Source organism: Molothrus aeneus, chromosome 5 (assembly GCF_037042795.1).
Source record: "Molothrus aeneus isolate 106 chromosome 5, BPBGC_Maene_1.0, whole genome shotgun sequence".
NCBI classification, from domain to species: domain Eukaryota; kingdom Metazoa; phylum Chordata; class Aves; order Passeriformes; family Icteridae; genus Molothrus; species Molothrus aeneus.
In genome coordinates, this window is record NC_089650.1 from 23842248 (window position 1) to 23865909 (window position 23662).

At 36.1% G+C, this 23662-nt stretch overlaps 1 protein-coding gene across 2 annotated transcripts in view; it reads left to right on the plus strand.

Annotated features, from left to right (window-relative positions):
• The window catches only part of ANKS1B (ankyrin repeat and sterile alpha motif domain containing 1B), a 408607-nt gene that overhangs the window by 138864 nt on the left and 246081 nt on the right, over nt 1-23662 (plus strand). For both annotated transcript variants that reach the window (XM_066549544.1, XM_066549545.1), the window contains exons 11-12: nt 989-1125; nt 14439-14619. In XM_066549544.1, the coding sequence (XP_066405641.1) occupies nt 989-1125; nt 14439-14619 (318 nt within the window). The remainder of the gene's footprint in view (nt 1-988; nt 1126-14438; nt 14620-23662) is intronic.

Here is a 23662-nt window from a genome sequence, read left to right on the forward strand (position 1 = left end):
AGTAAATTCACAGACAATGTAATAACCACCATAACCATGCACAGGCAATGGCACTTTCCCCAGAATCTGAATTAAAGCATTTCTTTACTGATACAATTCTGGTGGCCTGAAGTAATGTGGAGTTTTTGGCCTTCTGCTAAGTCATTCCAGTGATTGAGTGCACAGCTGAGAAGTATTTCATAGTCTTCTCTACACTCTGATATGATTTGCACTAACTTTACATTGATCAAACAGCATTAAGAACATTTAGAGAAGGTAAGAATGATATTTTAAGTCCTTTTAATGGTTCTTCCCAGTGCTATAAAATGGTAAATCAAAATATGTCTAAACAGAAGTTTCCCATGCAGTTTTCCATACACATGCAGGTGTGCAGGTATTTTTAAGCCAGCTGTAGGTTATATAGCTGAGGTACTGCTGGAAGGGAAGTTATTGCAGTGCAGAACTCTATGGAAGATGCAAATTTTACCTGACAAACTGAGCATATTTTCATGTAATTTAGCTGGTCAGTTATGCTGATCACAATGTTAAGCAAAGTTGTCAATGATGGGTATTAGCATGTTCTTAGTTAGTAAGTGTTTGTGTAACACAAAGATACATGTAGAGCTTGGTCATATGTGTTAGGATTTTCCAGGATGAACTAGAAGTTGCATTATAAACCTTCTTTTCAAGTCACCTCTGTTATAGTGATAATATTTGAATTCACTGTCAGTAATTCAAGGTAATGAAAGTAAAATATTCATGCTTGGTTTCCACCTCCTTTTGTTTAGGTACTGAGAGAATTCTGTATCCTGTCTTAACATAGAATGAATGTATGGGCTGAAAAAATAAGTGTAGATATCAATATATTCCTTGACAAATATATTCAAATGCTATCAGATTTTATAAGTTTAAATAGTGTTCTGAGTAACCTTCTGTTTTCAAAGTTCTTTTTTACTTTAAAATACACAAAGTATTTGTAATTTCACATAGATGTTATTTTTATTCACAGATAATGCACCTCAGGTAGCAATTACCGCACCAGGATCTGGTAACCATAGAAACAGCTCCACAGGCCCAACACCTGACTGCTCTCCTCCATCACCAGACACTGCACTTAAAAACATAGTGAAAGTCATACGTCCTCAGGTAGGTGCTCACCATAAGCATCCTCTTACTTGTTGTATTTCTCCTTTCAATAGCAGGCTGTGATGCACGTATTCTAAGAGGATGTTATGGCTTTATGCATTTGAGTAGGTAAAAGACATAAACAGGACACAAAGTACTTTGTCATCTTAAAAATCATCTTAGTAGCAGAAGAACATAAAATATTTTATAAATGAGCCCAAATGTATAGAGAGGTATTAGTACATATTTCTTATAGTGCTAAGAATGAATCAACTCTTATGTAGTATTTTGGTTTTTTGCATACTCTTATTTCAAGGTTATGTTTTGATTTTATCAGTATCATTTCCATATTAATTTTCCAGGTTTACTTTCTTCTCTCTGCATCTCCATTTGCATGAAGTTATAATGTTTCGTACCTTTTTTCTTTTACTTTCCCATGCAATATTGCTTATGAACTTCCATATTTCTAATACTGTTTGGGAAACAAGATGCATAATGTGTGGGAAACTTGAGTACTCCATTTAATTCTTTAAGGAGTGCATCTCTTTAAAACCAAAGCTTTAAAGTAAATACATGTTAGATCTTGAATCACTAATATAGAGTTAATCAGCATAGAGGAGTTTATTTTAAAATTGTGGGATCATGGGATGAGTCAGAACAAACCTTGGGATGATCTATTTCCTTGTTTAAAAAGCCATGACATTAGGTGTGCCAAAGCTAGCTCGGACAACTGCATGCTGAATTGACTAATTGTGAAACTTTTTTAATGTGAACCAAAAGAACTTCATCTCCTACTAATTTTGGGTTCAAGTGCAGCCATCTGTTCTTTATTGCTAAGCTGGTCTCTGCAGCTGAGCCACTCTGGATGGAGGCTTTGTATCATCAGTATGTCACTGGCACTTGTTTTACTTGAGGAGCAAGCTGATGGACAAGTGATATTTTCCTAGCACTAGTATAGGCCAGGTTGTTTTGGTACCACACAAGAGACTGTGTCACAGTGTTGGAGGTGATTTTTCCTTTCAGTTCTCATTGGAGTGCACAGTTGAGAAGGTCTTGCAGAGTTAAAGGCAATTACTAGGTGCACTTGCCATTGCTCTCTAGGAGCCACTGGCTTTCTGTGGCTGACACTGTTACCTTGCAATAATTCGATTGACAGGCTGGTGCAGACCATCCTCTTCTGACACCACCACAGTTCAGGTTCCACATGCTGGTTTAAATCTAGATTGTAGAGAGTCTAAAATTACAGTTTCTTGTATTTTTTATTTTTATAGTTTTTTCTCATTTTGCTTGTTTCTGTAGTGTCTCTGTCCCTCCCACCCTACATCAGTCTATAGTACTGAAATGCCTCCTTCCCTCCAAGCTGTTTTTTATAGTAGGCGGCAAACAAACAGAAAGGTAATGAAATATTGTTGAAACAAGCTGTTGTGTGATAGCTTATTGAAAATAGCATTTAAAAAGCTGTTTCCATCATGATATTGCCAACAGATGGACCCAGAACACTTCATGGTGATGCTCTCCTGCTAGTTAACTCTGAATGGATTCAGCAGATTCGGGGGAGCTATTTTCAAATTAAATTATTCCATTTACTGACTCACAGTGTTCTCATCATTCTGCAGAACAAAAGCTAGCGCTGTGATATATATGGTCAGAACTTTACCACATTTCCTAAAATGTCTCTCACGTGGCCCTACACATGGCATGCTCCCTGTACAGAAAACAGCAGCAGACAGGCATAATGTATGTTTTAAGTCTCTGTGCTAATACACAACAAGTTGGATATGCTGTAGCATTCAGATCCCCTTATGCTTCTCCTTTTTTTCATGTGTTTTATGCACATCCCCCAGTATTCTTTATTTTCTTTGTTTTTGCTTTTTATCTAATCACCTTCCCCTAAGACCTCAACTGAAGAATTTAGACAAAGAAGCTGTAGATATTTGCAATGTGCTGTTTGCTAACCATTAGTGTTCAGTCTGCCTGCATATTTAATTCCTTTCTTCCATTCAATTACATGGCAAGCTCTTTGAAGGGTAGCACAATGGGATTCTATTCCTGACTGACCTCTCACCATTCATGTAAAACTAATGAATACTGTTACACAATGTATGCAAAATAATTAATTTTCTGTTTGCTGCCAGGGCCTCTTTGCATTTTTCTAGCAAAATAAATTGATTTCTAAGAGATCTAAACCAAGGATCATATAGATTTCCAAAACAGCTGTCACTTCTTTCCCTTTTTTGTGTCTTGTGCATCCAGCGCAGGAAAGTGCCAGTAAAGGCAGAATGGGAAATGCTTCAGCAGCCATGTTTGCATGAGACAGGCTTTAGCAGCTTGGATGGAACTGCCTGGGAAGTCTGGTCTTTCAACACATAGAGTTGTTTTTATTTGTAGCCTTACTTATCTTTCCTGTAGGGTTGTACATATACTGTTTTACCAGCAGTGAGGAGAAACACTGTTTCTATGCAACCAGGACAAGAGGACACAGTCTTAAGGTGCATCAGGGAAAAGTTTAGGCTAGACATAAGGGGGAATTTTTTCACAGAAAGGGTGATTACACGCTGGAATGGATCACACCTGGTGGAATGATCATCCCTGGAGGTATTTGAGTATTAATTCAGTGCCACAATGCCACCTACCTCTACTACCTTCAGTCCTGGGGCTGGCATACTTAACAGTATCACAGGTATCTGTGTACTCTTCTATCGGTGCACCTTAGCTATGGCTTGTACTTGTGGTCTAGTATTTTGCAAATAAATTTCTTCTTTTCAAATTTTCCCATGGTCAGTTTCTGAAAAAAAAGTTTTGTACAAAGTTGCATATATACAGAAAAGAAGTAAACAGAATTTAGCTCAGGTCTGGAAATTGCTTAATCTTTTTTTTTTTTCTGATTGTCCAGATGAGACTTACTAAGATTTTAACTCTTGAATTGCTAGTTAATGGAGACTCTGAGAAAGTAATACACATTAAAATTAAGGACATATTCTGCTGTGTATATTCACAGCACATGGGATCCAAAATAAGATGGGGTAGGAGAACAAGTAGATAAGTCTCCTTCAAGTTTTAGCTTAGTTACTTTAGTAAATAGACTAAAATATTACTCACCTTATCGGACTGTAATTTTACAAAGTGACGGTAAAATGGAGCTTGTTCTATCACAGTTCCTGTAGTTCTCAGTCTAAGTGAAGCCTGAAAAAAACTGAACTACTTGTGATGCTTCATATATTTTTTGTATTAGCTACTCAATTTAATGAACTTCTCCTTATTTATTTTTTCAGCTCCATTTGAAAAAATAAACTATATCCATAGAGGGAGAAGGTGCACCTTTTTCGCTATAAGAGTGTTTCTTTTGCCAGTGTTATTTACTTCTGGGTCTTGGGCTAATTCTCATAAAACTGAATTCTGACTTCTCACCTTTAAATTTAGTTATTAAATGTAGTCCAGCATTTGCATGTTGTCTTCTTGACTTTTTAAGATATGTTTCAAATGGCTTACTGTAGGTACAGCTTTTGATGTCAAAATGTGGATTATTTAAAAGTTAGTTTGATTTTATCTATCATGAATTAGTATTTCCCCTATTTTATGTGAATAACCCAATTTCCTAAAAGTGTTGTTTCAATGCTGTTAAGAGAGTTTCTGGTAGGAGGACAAAGGAACAAAGAATTTCAGTGTTTCTGACATGATGAAATTTCATAATCTTGTTCTTTCTTGTTTTATTGCTAAGATCTGCAATAATCTATTCATCATAATATCTTTTTTTTCTTATCAATATAGATGTGCTGTCTTTACAGGAATCAAAGTTTTCTTTCCCATTTATTGTTTTGTAACCTCGGTAAGCAAAGTTGCAATTCAATCTATGGCTCCTCATTCATTTGGCTAAGACATCTATAAATATAGTAGCACCTAATAGTTTAAACATTAGTAGGCAAAAGAAATTGTCTCCTTTTTCTGTAAGTTCTAGTAGAATCTTGCAGGACATGTGTAGCCTTTGATTGACCTATCCCACTTGTTTGGGCTACCAGGTGTATGGCAGTTTTTGCACGCACAGTGTGCCCGTCAAACCTGTGTTTATGTGGTTCATCAAGGCATAGGGAAAGACCAGGACATTCCACTCCCTGTGTCAGCCTGGACATGAATCGACAGACCATCTGTTGGAGATGTGTGCTCCAGAGCCTCCCAAGCTGAATTAAAAAGTGATTATAATTTACATTCAACGAAATTATTTTTCATTCTTTTTGCTGGTAGGGGCAGGAATTACTTTGAACACAAACAAACAAACAAAAATCGTCTGAGTGGAAACTCTGGAAAATCACAGTTCCAGAAAATAAATGTTCAGAACTAATGGTTCCATAAACAGAATTTTTCAATGGGATTAGTGTGACTGTTTCCCCATGTTGAAACAATGAAACTCTTTCTGCCTGGTTCCTCCCCTGTACTAGCACCATGCTGTGGTTTCCTTGTCTACAAATGAAATGCACGCCTTGTCACAGTGTGCTTGAGTTGGCACGTCCCTGTCTCTGCCAGCTTGGTGAAATCCCTGCTGGAGGTTGTTGCACCAGTACACAGCACCATGAGAACTCCGTGTTGCATCTACTGAACTTGTTTTGCAACATATGCACAGAAAATTTATTTTGTTCCATTTTGCCACAAAAAAGAGGGCTGGAGATCAATGTTATGCAATAAATCTTCTCCATTCTTGGAATGAGATTACAGGACAGTGGGGGTGCAAGGGACTTCTTTGTCCTATGAGCTGCTTTCTGTGCTTAGCTCCACTTACAACATGGTCAGCCACGTTGATTTTCCTCAACCAGGAAAATCACTGTGAAGAAAGACTGTGCAGGCACATGGTGCTTCCTGTTCAGGTGCACACTTCTTCTGCTGCTGTGTTTTGGTTCTGGACTTTGTGCCCTGTCTGTGCTTAGCACAAGAGGCAGATAAGACTTAAGAAAAAAAACAACTTTACTGAGAGTTATGTTTTTGTGGGGGATCATATCCAAGGTAAAAGCTACTCCTGTGTACATGCTTTTATGAACTTCTGGGAAGGGCTGAGCATTCTCCAAACCCTCTGAAATAAAAATATATTCTACAGTCCACACATGGGTAGATTTAGTGCTCATGCTTTTTGTGCCTGGTCTGGAGATTTTCCCTGGAAAATATTGTTTCCAATGTTGTGTGTATCTCTTAGGGCTGCAAGCACATTAAGGTGGTTGTCAGCAGTCAGTGACCTTGATTCTATGTAAATATATTTCAGATTATTCTCTCTGTGACAGGGAATGTCTGTACAAATCTACTGCACACAGTTTGATGTCTTCTCATTCTAATGATGTTGAATAAAAAATAAAGCTCCTAAATAGCCCTTGAAGAAAAGGGAACAAAGCAGAGAAATAGGTATATTGTCAATGCCATTAAGATGTGGCTAGCAATTAATCTATGCATGACTGAAAATAGGACAGACATTATGAAATTATTTTATTCTGGAATACTGAGTACTAAACACAAAAAAAAGTTACGGTTGGAATTATCTCTAAGGATTGATTCCTACACACCCCTTTCCCCCAGCACACATCCCCCCACACTCACCTGTTTTATCACAGCATTCATGGGCAGAAGATGTGTTACGGCTTCGAAGGAGAATATTTGGAAAAAAAAAATTCCTTGGAGCATAATGGATACTCTGTGACTACTTAATAACAACATTAAACAAAATATTATTAAAGAGATGCACTGTAAGAGACCTCCTTTGACAAGTAACTATAAAACATAATTCTATTTATATATTTTAATTAGGTCTAATAAGAAAACATAAACACATCTACCCAGTTCATGGTACTAATAAAAACAGCAAACAGTGTGTGTTAGTGCATTTAATTACAGTTCAACAGGATAATAAAACACAAGTATAAATGAAAGCAGAATAACACTCTGTTGTGAGGAGTGTTAAGTTTTAGAATGTCACTTGTACATGCATATGTCTTTCTTGGTTGAAATTGGTTTCTTACCTGGAGAAATTTTCTAGGTTGCGATTACCAATTCAATATAAACACAAATCATGCTGAAATATAGAACATTTTTCCTATATGAACAGACATTTTTCCGATATGTAACAGACAGGTTATCTACTGGTTTTAAAGGTAGTTCAGATACTGAAAGGAACATCTCTGCTAGTAAAATGAGCTTTAGCTCTGCAGTGTTGTCATCTACACTGTTGAATTATGGACACAGTCACAGGTACAATTTTGGTACTATACAATTTTCTTTCTCCAAACATATCCACTGTCAGGCCTGATTTGTGATTTGAATAGAGCAAGCACCATTCCTGGTAGATAATTTTGCCTTGAAGACCCTTCTCTGACACCTAATGAAGTTTAATTGTAGGGGTGTGAGCAAATCCATGCCAGTAGCCCTGCCCTAGTACACATGATACTTGGCAACAGAACACACTCAGAATATGGAAGATTAAAGCCTTTTCTATTGTGCCTTCATGGGTTTCTTACATTATATTCTTAGCATTTTCTTTTGTTTCTGTTAGTATGGGGGGGTTTTGAGCACCTTAGTTACGCAGTAACCCTTTATCATCATCTGATAATGCACATTTTCACACATGCATGTTGTCTGTAGCATGCAGCTTAGAAAAAACAGCCATCACTTTGACCCTTCAAAATTTATGATATAGAAATATCAGAATACAAGTAGTTTTCATAATCTGCAGGTGAAAAGGGGGATGGTACTAGCAACTGGAAGCTGAGCTTTTTTGAATAAAATGGTCTTACATCCATTTTCCAACTGTTTCAGTGAAAATAACACTATTTTAATCTATGAAAGATAGATCCTCATTTTTCTATATGAGGAAGGAATCATTCCTCTTATTTATCAAATTTATCTCTTTATCTCTTGCTATTGGATCTCATTTCAAGCAATGTTTTCCCAGGACAGGTATAATTGTGTATCTCCAAAATCTGGTCACATCTATCAAGGAGGGAAGCTGCTCCAACGGTGTTGCAGTTTTTGGCATTCAGGATCGCTGCTCCTCAGAACCCACAGCTGCAATATGGTTGCAACTAAAATAAAAGTAGAAGGCAAGGAAAATAGAAACTGAGGGAGATCAACTTTTTCTTTTATTTATTTCCTGTGTGGTTTGTCATCTGAGATAAGACCACAGGTAGAAGGGGCAGCAACCCTCTGACCTTTAATTACTTACTGCAGTGGGAGGCTTTCAAGGCAGAGGTAGGAAAACATGCAGAGGAGAGCAGAAAGCATCGTGTCTGTATGGCCCCCAGAGTCGCACAGCACAGCTTCCTGACCACAGGCTACACAAAAGAACTGAGTCTGTGTCATTCCTGAGCATGGCACTGACAGGGGAGTGATCCAAGTATTCTGAGGAACCATGAGATTGCGCTAAAGTAATATGCACTTCCTGGTCATGCAGGATGCAAGCAGTGTCTTTCTCTAAATTAATAATCAATCAAACAGAAATGGCTAGGACTTTGACGCTATGATGTCATTAAAATCAATTTAGTTTCAGAATGCATTATGCTTTTAGTATTGTAAAGAATCTACAGTAAAAAACAGTGAAAGCATTTTTCTTTAATTTTTTTTTAAGTCTCATGGTCCTGCAAGCTTCCTGTTGTGGCTGCTTGGGATATATTACGTGCCAGCCTCTGTGTATTTTCTGCTTTCTGCTCTTAAACTTAATTAAAATGTTGACAAGTAATATCAAGACTGTCAAGATTCGTGCTGAAACTGCCTATATTTAATTTTTAATTGTTGCTGTAATATAAGATAAAGTTTTGTGAAATGAAAAAAGAGAAAATTATATTACTATGTTAAAAAGAAAATGTGTCTTCAGCTTGTTCAACATGGTATTTTGAACCTTGACAGAATAATTGATTCAGTAGTCTAGTAATAATTCAGTGTAGTCTTGCACTTCTAGGTGACATAGATAAATCAAACGCAGATGCATTGTAATCTCCAGTTTTTGCAATTTCAAGGCTACTTGATCACCTTAGCTCAGATCCTATAAATCAAATAATTCTTGACAGCAACATTGACTGATGAGAATGTATCAGAACTGGTGATTTCTGCAAATCAAACTGGGGACAGGAGAAAACAAGGAAGCCTGTCCTGCCCCAGACTGTATTTTACTGGGAAAATTTTGAATGTTTTGGGCTTCTATGTAAGTGTACATGAGCAAAAGGGACAAAGATAAAAACAGAGATGGTATGCTGGAATGTTGAGGCAAAAGGCAGAAACCAAAAAAGTCATGTGAAAGTTGCATTTGAAAGGGAAGACAGAGGTTAAAACTGAATGCATTCAAGGATAGTGAGAAGGGATGTAGGGACCCTAAAGGCATTGTGAGATGGGACCATGAGGGAGTCTTTTTGAGAGACCTTGATGACAAAACCACAGAGAAAACAGAAAATCAAATTTTAGAACAACAAATAGAACTGGAACGAACTGGATACTCTGCAGGTCTTTTTAGAGTAATATAAGTAGATTTGGAAGGAATGTAACAATAGACAGGAGAAAACAAAAGAAGAGAGGTGCCCAGAGAAATTGTGGATGCCCAATCCCTGGAAGTGTTCAAGGTTAGATTGGATGGGGCTGTGAGCAACCTGGTCTAGTTGAAGATGTCCCAGCTTATTGCAGAAGGTTTGGATCTAATGACCTTTAAAGGTTCTTTTCAACTCAAACCATTCTATGAAAGGGAAAATGAGTGTGTAGAATGAGATTTTAGAAGGAAGCTGAAGAAAGGGAAATTTTTGAAGAAGAAGTGAGTTGATCAGAGAATTGAAAGAATTGAATCATCTGGGCAGATATCAAAATGAGGGATTTAAGTGGCCACATAAGTGCACTCACATGGTGTTAAATATGTGAGATGAGCCTGGGAGAAGGGCCTGCAGCCTCTTGCTTTATTTGATGAGTCTTTATTTTATGTGCTAACTAGAATTTGAGAATGTAGGTGCAGTTCTCTCTTCTATCATACATTTTCTGCATGATATATTGCAACTGAAATGAGTTTCTACGTTATATAGGGCAGCTGGAATTTGCCAGGTTTTGCCAAATGCAGAATTTCCTTAGGCTCGTTGGTTCTCATTGTTTCAAAAAACCACACATCTGTCCCTTGGGAAAGATCTATACCCTTGCTCAGCATCTGTAAAATGGGGCAACTAGCTCTGCCATAGTACCGAGTACTGTGAGAATTAATTTTTTTTAAGACTATGATAGTGCTATGTACACAAATCCCAAAGGTAAAAGAAGGTGAAGTCAGAAGCTTGTATTGCAGAGTATACTTCAAAGCTGAAGAAATATTTTGGTGTTAAATTGAGAAAGGAGTTTTGCCCTACTGCCTCTGCTAAATGTTGTAAGAAATATTTGAATGATCCCTTGCCTGCTTATAGTGTAGCATGCCAGTCATGGTAGCGTTACAGAACTTGCATGCAAATTCCATTAATGGAAGGATTAAGTTCTTGTCTTTTGAACAAAAAAGCAATTAAATATGTGTATTTTGATGCTTTTCCTGTGTTTGCAGTTTCAGAGGGGTATCTTTCATTGATATATGTTCGCTACAGACTGAACATGAAAATATTTTTATTATACCTGATTTAACAGTTATTTAAATCTTATTGTTATCTTTAAAGGTTTGTACTGACATTTTTTCTTATGCATTGAAAAGATTTATTCATTAGCATGATTTGATATGCTATTTTAGGATGGTATAGGGTTTTCTAGGGTGGTATTATGACAATTGAAATAATATAAAAGTAAATATCAGTCATTAAATAGATTTACACATAACAAGTGGATTAAACACATGAATCCAATGAATCAAAATCTACTTAAGGAAAAATCTGCATTCTATGTAGCATAATTATTGGGGTGAAGTGAAGCCAAAACTATGCCAGAATTTCACAAGGGTTATCTAAGCATGTCCAGACCTTTGGAGTTGTACAAGGAAGGCATGTAATAACAAAGCTGGCTTTGAAGAATGGAGGAAGCATTCTCTTTGGGACAGAGTTTTGTATTTGTGTTTCACAACCATGAAATCTTGACCCTTGACTGAGTTATGGTGTTCAATATAGTAAATAATCTTAGAATTTTTCAGAAACAATCTCAAGAGTTCTTGGTAAATGTAGTTAAACAGTGGCTTTGGCAGGGGCAATCAGCAAACCAAGTCAGGATTTACTGCCAGTAAGACCGGAATTTGATGTCGGATTCTAAGAAAAGATTTCTAGAGTGTTTCAAGGGGTGAGATGTATGTGAGATTAAATCTGGGACTGAAACACCTCTGCTTTCATTTCTGTAAGAATCTATGTCTGATTTAGAGTCCTAATCTCCCATCATGCTTAGGACAGTTGCAGGATTAAATTCTGTTACTTAAAAGTAAGAAGCTAACGTCATTTGAGGTGCTATAGGGGTGTCTTTGAGATGCACATGTGCAGGTATTGTACAGGGCATGTACAGGGGAGACCTGCACTCTTCTGAATGGCAGCTGGAGGCCAGGTGAGATGCCCTAAGGAATCTGCAGTGATGGCAGATACCTGCATTAAGGAAAAGGCATCAATACCAAGGGGGCTGGGGTGAGGAAAATTGTTCTCTGAACTCTTGATGGTACACACACTAGATCATGATTTTATTGGCTAGATCCCAACTGAGTGCTCTGGGAGCTTAAATACCTAGGGTGCATGTGAATAGCTATACTGGAAATTTGGTTGATGAAATCAGGAATGGAATTTAATCCTAACTGTAAAAAAAGATTGATTCATTTCTACTGGGGTTTTTTTTGTTAGTTTGTTTTTTGTGCAAATAGTGCTTTAGAGAGATAAAGGCAGAGAGATACGCTCAGCACAAACTGGTTTACTGAGTCTCTCATAGCATATATTAATGAACAACTAGTGTACTTTAACAGCATTACATTTTACAGGACACAGCGAAAGTGAAAAAAATTCCTCTAGTTCCTCTAGTTTCTTAGTTAGCTACAAAGGCTTAGGTGCTGGATTCCTGACTAATTATATAGAAAAATTATTGGCACATGTTGATGGATGGACCTTGTTAACTCCAAATATATTGCAGCAGTGTAATACTGTGCAGTACTAGAGGCTGAGAGAGGTTTCCTGCAGAAGCCTTAGATTGGAAAGACTTTAAACTGAGATACGTTTCTCTCAATCAGTAATAATAATGCCCAAGTCCAAAATAAGGTAGTGAAAGGCCAAATGGTGTATCAGATGCTGCTATTCTGCCTCTAAGAAAGGGGCACACAGACAAAACGGTGGCTGGAGGGCTGACTAGGCAAAGGCCAGGGCAGTTGCCTTTGGAGCTGCTTTGGGAGACAAAGATGGACCATTCCAGGTGCTCATTTAGGTAAGAATTGTCTTGGCTTAAAAATAACCAGACACCACATCTCATGTTAAGAGAAGTGTCCCCTTTTCAACACAGGAGTTCAGATCCTGCAGATCTGCAAAGCCACCATTGCTGGGCAAGGGCCAGAAATGTACTTCTAAATGACCAGAGATCGTTTTCAGTTTTAGAAATAATTAGGTCATTTGTGAATCTGTTGTCTAGCAAAAGTGTGCCATTTAGATTTAATTAATACAGATGAATGGTTTTGGTCTGATCTGAGAGTTATTTTGGCTCAGATCCCAAACAATGATTTCCAACCACACTGTTTGATGTTGGAGTCTGTCCCTGTTCATTTAACTCTCCCATGAAATTACTAGACCTAGGAGTCAGGCATTCAAATCAGAAACTGGTTTTAATTATTAAAGAAAGTAAGTCTGCCCAATAGACTATAGATGAGTTCTAGATGCTTACCAAAATTTCCCTTTTTTCTCAGTTTTAACATGACACAGTTAATTCATATGATGCCTAATACAACTTGAAGAAATAATCAACATTATACAAACCTAATTCTATTGAATTTTTCTGTCTGACATTCCAATATGAAGGGTGAATTTTTAGTGAAAACAGCCTGGTTCAGTATTTGTAACACAAGCATTGCAGGACTTGTAACCTAAAAATTAAATTTGAAAATTTGAAAATTAAATTTAATCAAAAACAAATTTGAAAATCACTCCACTGGACTATTGATAGATTTAACAGATAAGGGATGATGAATACCTTTGTGGTCCAATGAGGATCTTATGTTCCCAAAGGTAGTAATTAGGTCATGATACTAATAAGGAACAAATTTTTCACCCTTACAAATATTCTGATATGTTAAGCCTGACATGCTAGAACAAGAAGAGATGACGCATCTTTTATTCTCTTTTTCTTATTTTTGTCCAGGTTTGGTTTTCCAAGGCAGAATTTCCTGAGATGTTTTTCTCTATTGTGAAATATACAGACAGCTATAAACACGTATGCAGGGCCTCCTCTATTTCAGACGTGTTTAATGTTTCAGGTCATTGATCTTGAGGCAGCAATGAGTATTCTGGGGTTAGGGTACTGTGGGTATGGAACCAGATGAGTGCTGCAACAGGCTATTTAGCATGGCATTGCAAACCAGCAGTGATCTGTGGCTTAAAAGCTGTGATGTGGACCACTAAGGTTATGCCTGTATTAGTACGTAGTGCAGTGCAATGGGAACAAGTCCATGTAGTGAAAAAGTTGTTGCTGACCTGATGAACACATTATATAGGTTTAATTTCTACACCTGATGGTGTAGATCCACCCAAAATAAATTAGTTTCTCATGCTTTAAAACTGCTCTGCAATCCAAAGCACAACCATTAAATGAGGTCTCTTCAGAGGTTTCCTTTGAAAGTAAATATTTGAAATAAAGTGGTGCCAAGTTCTTTTACTATTGCATGAAAACTCATACAGAAAGTTTGAATTTCATGTATGTTTTTCAAGCTAACACTTTTCCCTTAAGCTTCCAGACATTTCAGTCTTTGAATATTTGAGGCACATTCATAAATGGAATAAACAGCAGAGGGTGGCTTTCGAGTGATGGGCACTTGATATTATTTAGTAAACTTCATTATACAGGCATCAGCGGTCTAATTGTTTTGCAAGATGTACCCAGCAATGCAGCTGGTGAAGAGCTCCCTTTCTTATCAAAAGATGATTGAAATTATTATATGCAAGGCTGTAAAGGCCTATTTTATGTTGAATTAAATTGATTAGAATGAAGACACACATTTTTTCTAATAAAGATTAATCCAGATTTTAGAAGGAAATTATCTCTACACGTAGGCATGTCATATGAAATGATTTTTACCACTATAACCTTTGAGCCAAATAAAAAAAGGAAAACCAAAGAAAAATAGGTTTATTAAATGTCAAGTGATGAAAACTATATAAAAAGTCGGTATTTTTCATGGCAACTTTCTATTTTTCTTGTAGCCAAAGCAACGTACATCCATAGTATCTTCTCTGGAATTTCACCGAATGAATCACGGCCACAATTATTTTGAAATCAACCCAACCATTGGCTGTGCAAGTTTTATTTCTACTCCTGCAATCAGTCCAGCTAATTATTCCTTTGGATCTCTGGAATACAGTCTTGAAGAGAAAGAACTTACAGGTATAGAAAAAAGACTTACTTTGTCTGTCAACAAAGCTTTATAAAACTTTAGGTCTTTGGGTTTAACTTTTAATTGCTGTTGTCTTTCGTAGTAAAATACATTTATCATAAATACAGAATTGTTATCATAAATACAGAATTATTCCTGATTTTTTTCTTACTACTCTACAAAGAGTTCTGATAATTTTATGACCGGTATTATGAAGCATACTTTTTTCCTGAATATTATATTTTGAATAAGAAACCTTTAATTTCCAGACTTGCCTAGAATTTAGGTATTTTAGTTTTTGAAATGATGATGATTCATACATCTACTTTCATCATTGTGTGGTCAATATACTCCAATAAGAATTTTAAGTTGAAAAAATGTAATTAGAAATCATTATGTAACCACCAGTAAAGATGAGGAAGAGAAGATTTCTAGGAAAGCTGTGATTGTTTCTTCAATAGTGATGGGATTCATTAAAGTAAAACTTCACTGTATTTGCTCTCATGATAACAGTTGAATGGAGTGATGGAACAAGGAAGGTTTTATCTGTAAACAGAGATTTACATAATGAAAATGCTGTAAAAAGGAATAAAGTATTTCCTTTTTCACAGATCAAAGCTTCAAGAATGGGAAATTGTCAGCAAAACAAGCATTTACCTTTGTCCTTTCAAATTCCATACAAAAGTTGCTTTATTTAGGCTAAATTTGTGGCAGAAGGATATAGTATTCAGGAAAGCTGCTGTTATGAAAGAAATGTCTTTGGTAGCTAATTTACAGGATCTGCAGATCAAGTTTAAAAGGGTATTGTATTTAAAATATAAATAGGAGTAGATTACTGTAAAATAAAAATAATATAAATGTTACAATTCAGTGCAAACTTATCAATTGGTTTTTGTAGCATTGGTCTTGAAATGAGATGAATCCTCTTCATTCCTAGTTGGTAGAGTTTAAAAACATAATTTCATAGCTAGATCAATAGAAAACTATATGTTTAGGGAACTATTGTGAAATAAGAGTGAGAAATCCTATCTTCTCTGATGAAGAGAGAGTTAAAATGATCAGAGATTATTCATATTGATTTTTTGGATTATAATATAAACAAAGATAATATATGTCATCTTTGAAACTAAAAGAAGGTGCTTATATAAAGGATATAGAAAACATTTTTGAACCTAACTGGAAGCAATTTGAATGGTATCTTTTATTCCTAGGTCTGGGGTCATTTGATTCTTTAATGTTTTGGTTGCTTTCTGTTGTTACTGGGTTTTTTTCTACTGTAAATTCTCCTCAGCAATCACAATTTTATTCTGGGTAGTTGAATTATAATAAATATTGCTTGATGTTTAAAAGCAAAGATAAGAAAACAGAAAGAACATTCACTGGCGTTAGATAATTCACTTCTCCAGATTTCTGCTGTTGCACAATTCTGTTAAAGTTCTTCATGGTATCTGGATTCGCTTGACTCTTGTCTTCTTTGGTTGAATCTACAATGGACTACATTCAGTAACTTCTAATTACTGCATTTAATTTTATCTGAGATTGGGTCTTTAAGGTCATGCTCCTTAGAATTTTATGCTTCTAATTTGTGGATTATTTGATTTATGGATTGAGTGAAAACTGAATTTCCTTTTATCTCTGCCCAGAAAGCTAAGAAAAAATAACAGGCAAAATGACTGAAGTTCAGGGCATCTTCAACAAGCTTTTCAATAGTACATTTTACCATCAATAATCCTTAATTTGTCATTAGTAAATGAAATAATTACAATTAAAATTACATTTCTGCCCTTTGTTTTCAGCTGGTATCCTGGAATTATTTAAGTAATATATGGGATCCTGTATTAGACACAATATTACTCTGAATGAAAAAACCCACACTTTATTTTGATCATTTAGTTCATTTTGATTCATTACTGATAGATGATGCATGGTAACTCTGCAAGAGACAAGAAGTACTAATGTGGAAAGAGAATAAAATCTTAAAGGAACAGATCAAAATTGTCTTTCTTGGAAAAGTCTTTAAGGCTTGTCTCTTATCTAAAAATGTTAAAAGCTGAACCTGGAATAATAATGGTCAGCAAGGAGCAGCAGAAACATTGTTCTCTGTTCTGCTACAGCTTTTCTCTGCTTTAGATAGCTGTTGTTTCACTGAGAGGTCCCTTGTTTCTTTTCATGATCTACAGTGACAACAGATACAACTCCTCATATGATCTAAATATTACCTTCTGAAAATTCATGGAAAGTCTGCATCTTAGAATACTGGTTAGTTTAATTGAAGATTTGTGTGCATTTGAGTGAAACAATTTAAATCCTTTTTACAGGATTTCTAAATCAGAAACTTCCATTTAAATAAGGCATAAGTATTTCCCTACTCAATTACAGTGCTTTTCATGTTTTTGTCTTTTGCAATGATTCATTATAATTCAGATAAAAGTAAGAGATGAATACAAAAAATAATTATTGTAAAAATTTTACCTTTACCTCAGGTGGTCTAGACTACCTTTGATAGTCTGCTACCAAAGAATCAACCTGTTGTTGATGGCTCCTTTTTGTGTTTGGGGATCACAGTTTTACTCTTGGTGTTTGCTAATTCCCTACATCACCTAATTGAAACAGAGGTCCTGATTTTTAAGAAGTGATTTTTTATCAAATAGAGAAACATGGAACACTTTCACAGATATATTTAATATCTGAGACATATTATCTGAATGATAGTATATGTCAACCTTTCTGATTAGTTATCCAGAGAACAGGCCGGTAAATATGTGGTAAATATGTGCTTCAGCTTTGGCGTCAGATAGTAAAGTAGACAAACCAGGTACATTGCGTGCATGGATGGCAGCAGATACCTTAATATCAGGTTGCCTGATGGAAGAATAAAGGTTCTGTCCTTTGTTTTGAACTTTAACTTGTGGAAGAACCTGCAACAAGTTGGCAACATTTCTGTCCCTCCAGGTGGTGTAGGGCAGACTGTGTGAATGCAGTGTTGGCGTGACCTCTTCTCAGGGCTTTGTCCGGTGCTAGATCATTGACATCAGAGAAGCATTCTCGAATTCCAAGTGCATGGTCATGCTTTCATAGCATTGCATTTCACCTCAAGCTGGACACCAGTGCATCCCAGTAATACCAGCTACTACTCATAGTAGTATAATAAGTTACTGTGCTAAAAGTGAGACCACTTCATTGCACAGGGAGTCATTTCTGTAGGCAACTCTGTCCCAGCAAGATGCATGTGATTTTTTTCATCATCTGAATACAGATATTTAATAGGTGTTCTGTAAGATAACACACATGAGAAATTAAACACCTGATAATCAGGTGATTGTTGTTTGTGAGATGTTCCTCATGTTACTTTGACCGTGAACTAAGACCACAGATGTGCGAAATTATTCATTCCAGGAGAGGGCAGCCTGGGCTTTCAGGGAAATGCCTGCCTAAGAGATCTCTCTGCCTTGTTTTCTGTATCCCTCAAGTTCTCTTGAAACTGTAAAACTTAAAGATGGAAGGCAACAAAATTGTGGCCTTTTGGTAACATTGGCTTGGCACAGTCAATGCTTGCAGCTGAAACTGCCAGTCTGGATGATTTTCTTTTTCATTTTCACTTGATCAGTCAAAATAATGGATCTTTCTCTAACCCATATAATTACATTATGTCTTCTTGTCCCAAGTATAATTGGGCCATGAAATTAAAAAGACAGTTCTGCAGAGGTTCTTGTTCTGTTTCAGCTCACAAAATATATTTGTACTCAGATTCATGTATGCAGCAAAAATGCCAGCAGATGTCTGAAGGTAATCTCATTACAATCTTTATTTTCAGTTCATGAAAATCTGTACATTTTGAGTAAGTTCAGTATGCCATTCATTGTAAACGAGTATACGGATTTTTCTCATCTTGTTGTGGTACTGAGAAGTATTTACTGAGTTTATCCCTTAGTTAGAAAGGCTGTCTCCACTGGAGAGGACCTTAAAGTACCTGTTACTGCTTTTATATGCCATGTTCTTTAACTGTGAGAGACATTTAATACATCTAAGAAGGCTGCATTTTTCCTTAAACCAGCCTGGAATGAACAATTCAAGAATTTAATCCTCAATGTGTAGACTATAGTTTTTTTTCTTTTACTTTTGAAAAAATGGTATTTGAGTCACACCTGCCATTCCTTCTATAATTGTCTTCAGATCTTTCTTTACAGTACATATCTGATGAAATTGTTCTGTCTCACAAGCCCTATTTCAGAAGCAAAAGCATCCCTAAAAGCTCAGAACTTGTAGTTTTGTCTTTTTCTTTTGAGAGAATCGAGAACTACAGGCCTATTAGAATTAGAAACTTCTTACAGAGATCAGGCCTAAAATTCTTGGCTATGTTGCATTCCTTTATACAGTCAGAATTTATTCTTGTGCAGGAATGTTTCTTTATGTGACAATAGCAAAGCTGCTCTTTGAAGTAGGTCACGTAGTTGTCAGCATTACTTTCTCATTCAAGTATCTCATTTATTAAGAGCTGATATGAAAAGATCAAACTCTGATGTCTATTTAGACTCTTCAAGCCTTGTTTCTTCAATTATAAAAAGTTTTGGAATGACTAGAAGTGAAATAGAAAATGAAAGAAATACCAAGAAGAAGAAAGTAACTTTTATTACCAGTGCATTTTTTGGGTGGGCTGTATGCAAGCTCATGGTACACTGTCTTTGTTAACAAAACCTCACTAATGAGTAAAAGAACACATGGTTTTCAAGTGACAGATAAAGGGGAAAATATTGGCTTGTAATGAAATAAGAATAATCAAAAAATTTTGGTAGATAAAGCTTTCCAACCTCCTTTATCCAGACACCTGTACATCCAGTGAGGTAATATCTAAAAAAAATGGTATTACCAGTCTGTACCAACTTGTCATTGATTGAAAACTCTTTTCCAGATGAAATGGCTTTGAAGGTCAAATTCAGGCCCTCTTTTCTCTGGTTTTTAATTTTCTTCATCATCTTCTTGATTACAATGCAACAAATTCTGCCAAGGCATTCTTCAAAACAGGTTAATTTGAACCTTTTCATCTGCAAAAATTATTTGTTTTTCCCTATAACTTATAGCTACATTCAACTGAATGCAATTAGTAAGACATAGTAGAGCTATTCCAGGAATTGCTACTGGGGACCGTACTCTGTACTGTCTCATACAGTTTATTTTTTGTTCTAATTAACTTGTCCAGCAGATGTAGCATGTTGAGGTCTCCTTATGTTGCCCTTCTTTTTGCTGCTTCTAATTTCAGCTTTTGCAGAGTTATCTAAGGCAGGATGCAGTCTGTCCCACAGGGACAGGGAAATGTAGGGTTGATTATTATTATAAACTTTTCTTTATTAACTACTATTGTCTTTGCACAGTCCAGTTTCAAAGAAATGAATTTCATGCAGCTCATTGTAATTATATCTCAGTGTTACGAATATTTCAACACACCCAAAAATCTAGTGGCAGAAAGGTCTTTCTGAGGCAATACCTGGAAAGCTGTGGATGAAACCAATTCCTGTTGTTCCAGTCAAAAACAGTATACCTTTTTCCAAGAGATTGGTTTGTGGTAGTGCCTTCATGAAACATTAGATACAATATGGCCCTGAATCTCATGCCACCTGAACTTAAAGGTAATCTCCTTGGAATTAACTATATTATTCCAACTTAAAGTTCATGACAGCCCTTCAGTAATGCCTCTGCAGTGTTGTCATTCAGTCTTTTCTCAGGCTTAAAGGAATTATGTGGGCTAAACCCACTTAGTTGTTCATGCTCTCCAAACATACTGTCTCATGTCACTCAATATGTGGACGTTCAGATTGCTAAAAAATGGTAAAGTAATATGAAAATAAAACAATTTGTAGCAAGCATATTGAGGGAATAAAACTGCAGATGGGTCTTGAATCTCTGTTGTCAGATATAGCAGTGGATGTGTTATTCAAACAAGGAATGACATGAGCAGCTTATCTCTTTTCACATCAAATTCTGAACCATCTGACCACATGTGGAAAGGCATGTGTTGAGCCATGTGCCTGCCTATCTTTTATTCAAATGGCTATTCTTCACAGGATTTGCTCTTTTCACTCGCATTATTTGCTTACTCTGAATAAAGCCAGTTAGCTATTGTTTACAATATAGGGGGGAAAAAAATCTGTTCTGATACTTAAGGTATTTTTACTAATTTTGAAAGCCTGTATTCTTAAGCCTCAGTGTGGCAAGGAAGAAGGTAGGAGATAGAGCAATGCTGTGATGGTGCTGGAGAGGAAAATTTTAGATACTCACCTAAAACTGGGGAAAATTTCCCTCAGGATCCTTAGGAGTGTGTTACACTGCTATCAGGTCCAGGAGTTAGCTATTTCTCTAAATCCTTTTTTGCCTCTGAAATAAGCATAATGTAAAGCTTACTGCAATGTATCCGTGTTTGTATACGTGTCTATCTGCAGCTATTAAAATCTTTTACACTTCATTTAGTTGCATACCTCCCCTTTCTTGAGAGGTGTCAGTACAGATAAATAAGTGCTTCATCAAACCATAAAATGATTCTCTGAAGGAGCAACAGATACTACTATATTAAGTCAATAAGGACTAAGGACCTTCTTTTGAGGAACCTTCTTTTGAGGTTATGAGTGCAGCTGTTAGAAGCAATGTAATTTAAAATGTTATTTGTCTACATTTAATATAGCTTTTTCCAGGTGTAATAACCATCCTGACATGTAAGGTCAAAAGAAGAAATATTTTCTGTAATGTGTCATTTACACTTCTTAGCCATCTCTAGAAGCAGAGTAACTATGGGCAATACTCATACTTATCTGATTGTCATCTTAGTCAGCTCTTTGCTTTGCTGTTTTGGTTTGGTTTTTTTTAGTGAGCCAGAAGCAAAATAACTCTTTAACTTGTAATAGGACCATTTGCAGAGTGAGATTGTTTTAGTTTTTAGGCTGTCACCATGCCTTGTATTGTTCCCTTATCTTTTCATTGGATGTTTTGTAAATGAGATTGACCAAGCTGTGGAGGGATGCTCTTGAAAACTTCTTCATTTCATCAGTCAGAACAATTGCCATTGTGAGGTGAAGGCAATGAAAAAAGAGCCCTAGGATATCTCAGTCTTCAATTCCTCACAATATTGTTTATGCTACAGTTTTCTTTTACCCTGTGAATGCACTTAAACTGATTGTAACATTATTTAGGATATTCTATCTTACATTTCAATCTGGTTTTCTTTTCCTGTGTCATGTCCTCTTATTAATATTTAATTGCTTTTCTGTTTCTTCTCCTTTGCATCTTGTAGAAAGCTTTCTACTCACCAGCTGTGTTTCCAAGCCATATGTGAGATGATTAGAACTGAAGGAAATAGCAAAATCTGCCTGGTTTTTTTTAAGAAATTTTAGCCCTCTGGGTATAATTAGTGATGTCCAGTTTTAAGAAAAACAAAAAGCTCTCTGTATAACACACTAGTCAGTAACAAAAAAAAAAAAAAAGTTTTCTCCTAAGGCCATTCTGGAATTAAAGACAATTCTTGTTTCTCTTTCTTGCACGCAACTCACTAGATTTCTTTCTTTGTTTCTGTTTCTTGCTCTCCCATTGTAATGCTAGTATCATATCATAACAATCTTCTCTCTTTATGTCATTCCAAGCTGTATGAAAAAATGGGGGTGGGAAAATAAGCCTTCTTTACCTTTGGTGGATATCCAAAAACTAGAGTATAGTCAGTCTTCTTCATTAGTTAATTTATTATGCATTTTATAAACAGCTCTAGCTGAACAATGTGAACATGACAAATATCAGAGTACATTGCTGATGATAGTGTTCTTGTGGAAAATTAAACTTTGATGCCGTTTAGTGAAAGACGAAAACTGAACACCAGTCTCCCTCATTCTGGAATAACCACTGTCATTTTTCCTAAAATGGATATGATGCTAGGAGTTCCAGAATTTTGATTCCAGCCTTGAAAACCCTTTTTTCAGCAGGATTTGGTCAACAAATCTGAGACAATTGCATGAATGGTTTCAGAATGACTGAGTAGATCTTACTGTAAAACAAGATTAAATAATTTGCATCTGGTTCTTGCTATATTGAGTAACTTTTATACGGTGGCTAGTTTGATTTGTAATTAGAAATTTAAAAAATAATGGCAGGTTTAAAAAAAATTAAAATACTCCTTCCTTTCAGGAGCATTTCTACCTTTTGGTAAAAATGATTGATTGTACAAATTCAGTATATAATAAAATTGAAACTCTCAACATTTCTTTGAAAATCTACAGAAACACTATATATTACACCTAATTTAGCACTTGATCATACAAGTTGTGTATATGACTTTTCAGTTCATATTTATAATTGTAATGTAGCTCTAGTGCTAAAGTTGAATAAATAGAAAGGATTTTTTTACATTTCTAATTTTTACATCGTGAGAGATTAATTATCTTCTTAGAGCTGTGCAGAGGGTTCACTGGGATCTTGGACTCATTCATTTGAAGAAGAAAAATTCACATGGCCATGTCTGGGGAAGATACACAGCTGTACTCTTAAAATATGTCAGAACTGTCAGATACCCAAATAAATAAGTTCTCATAAGTTTACTAAAAACAGAAGGACAGACAATAATGTGGTTGGTCTCAGTAAGAGTAAAGTTTTATCTACCCTGTGCCCTATTTGACTGATTATGAATACCTTTGGGAAATGTGTAATTGCAGTACAGTGGCACAGTGACGCCTCTTCAGAGTGTTACTGCCTTTGAGTGTTTGCAGCCCAAGGTCCTCCTAAGCCCAAACACCTCCTGGGTGTTTCCTGTGTATTATGTAACCTTACTAGATGTATGCCTATGGATGGATCCATTCTCCATGCAACCCATATGCAGATTTTGTTCCCACAAGGAATTTTGCAAGGATTTACACACTTAACTAACTATCGAATCACAATGAGGGAGTTCCATCTTTTGTTTCAATAATACTTTCAAAATCATAAAGTCCAACTCTTAAGTGCATGGCCCATACAGGGATTGAAGCCATGACCTTGGTCTTATTAGCAGCACTCTCTGACCAACTGAACTGATCTCTTGATTTT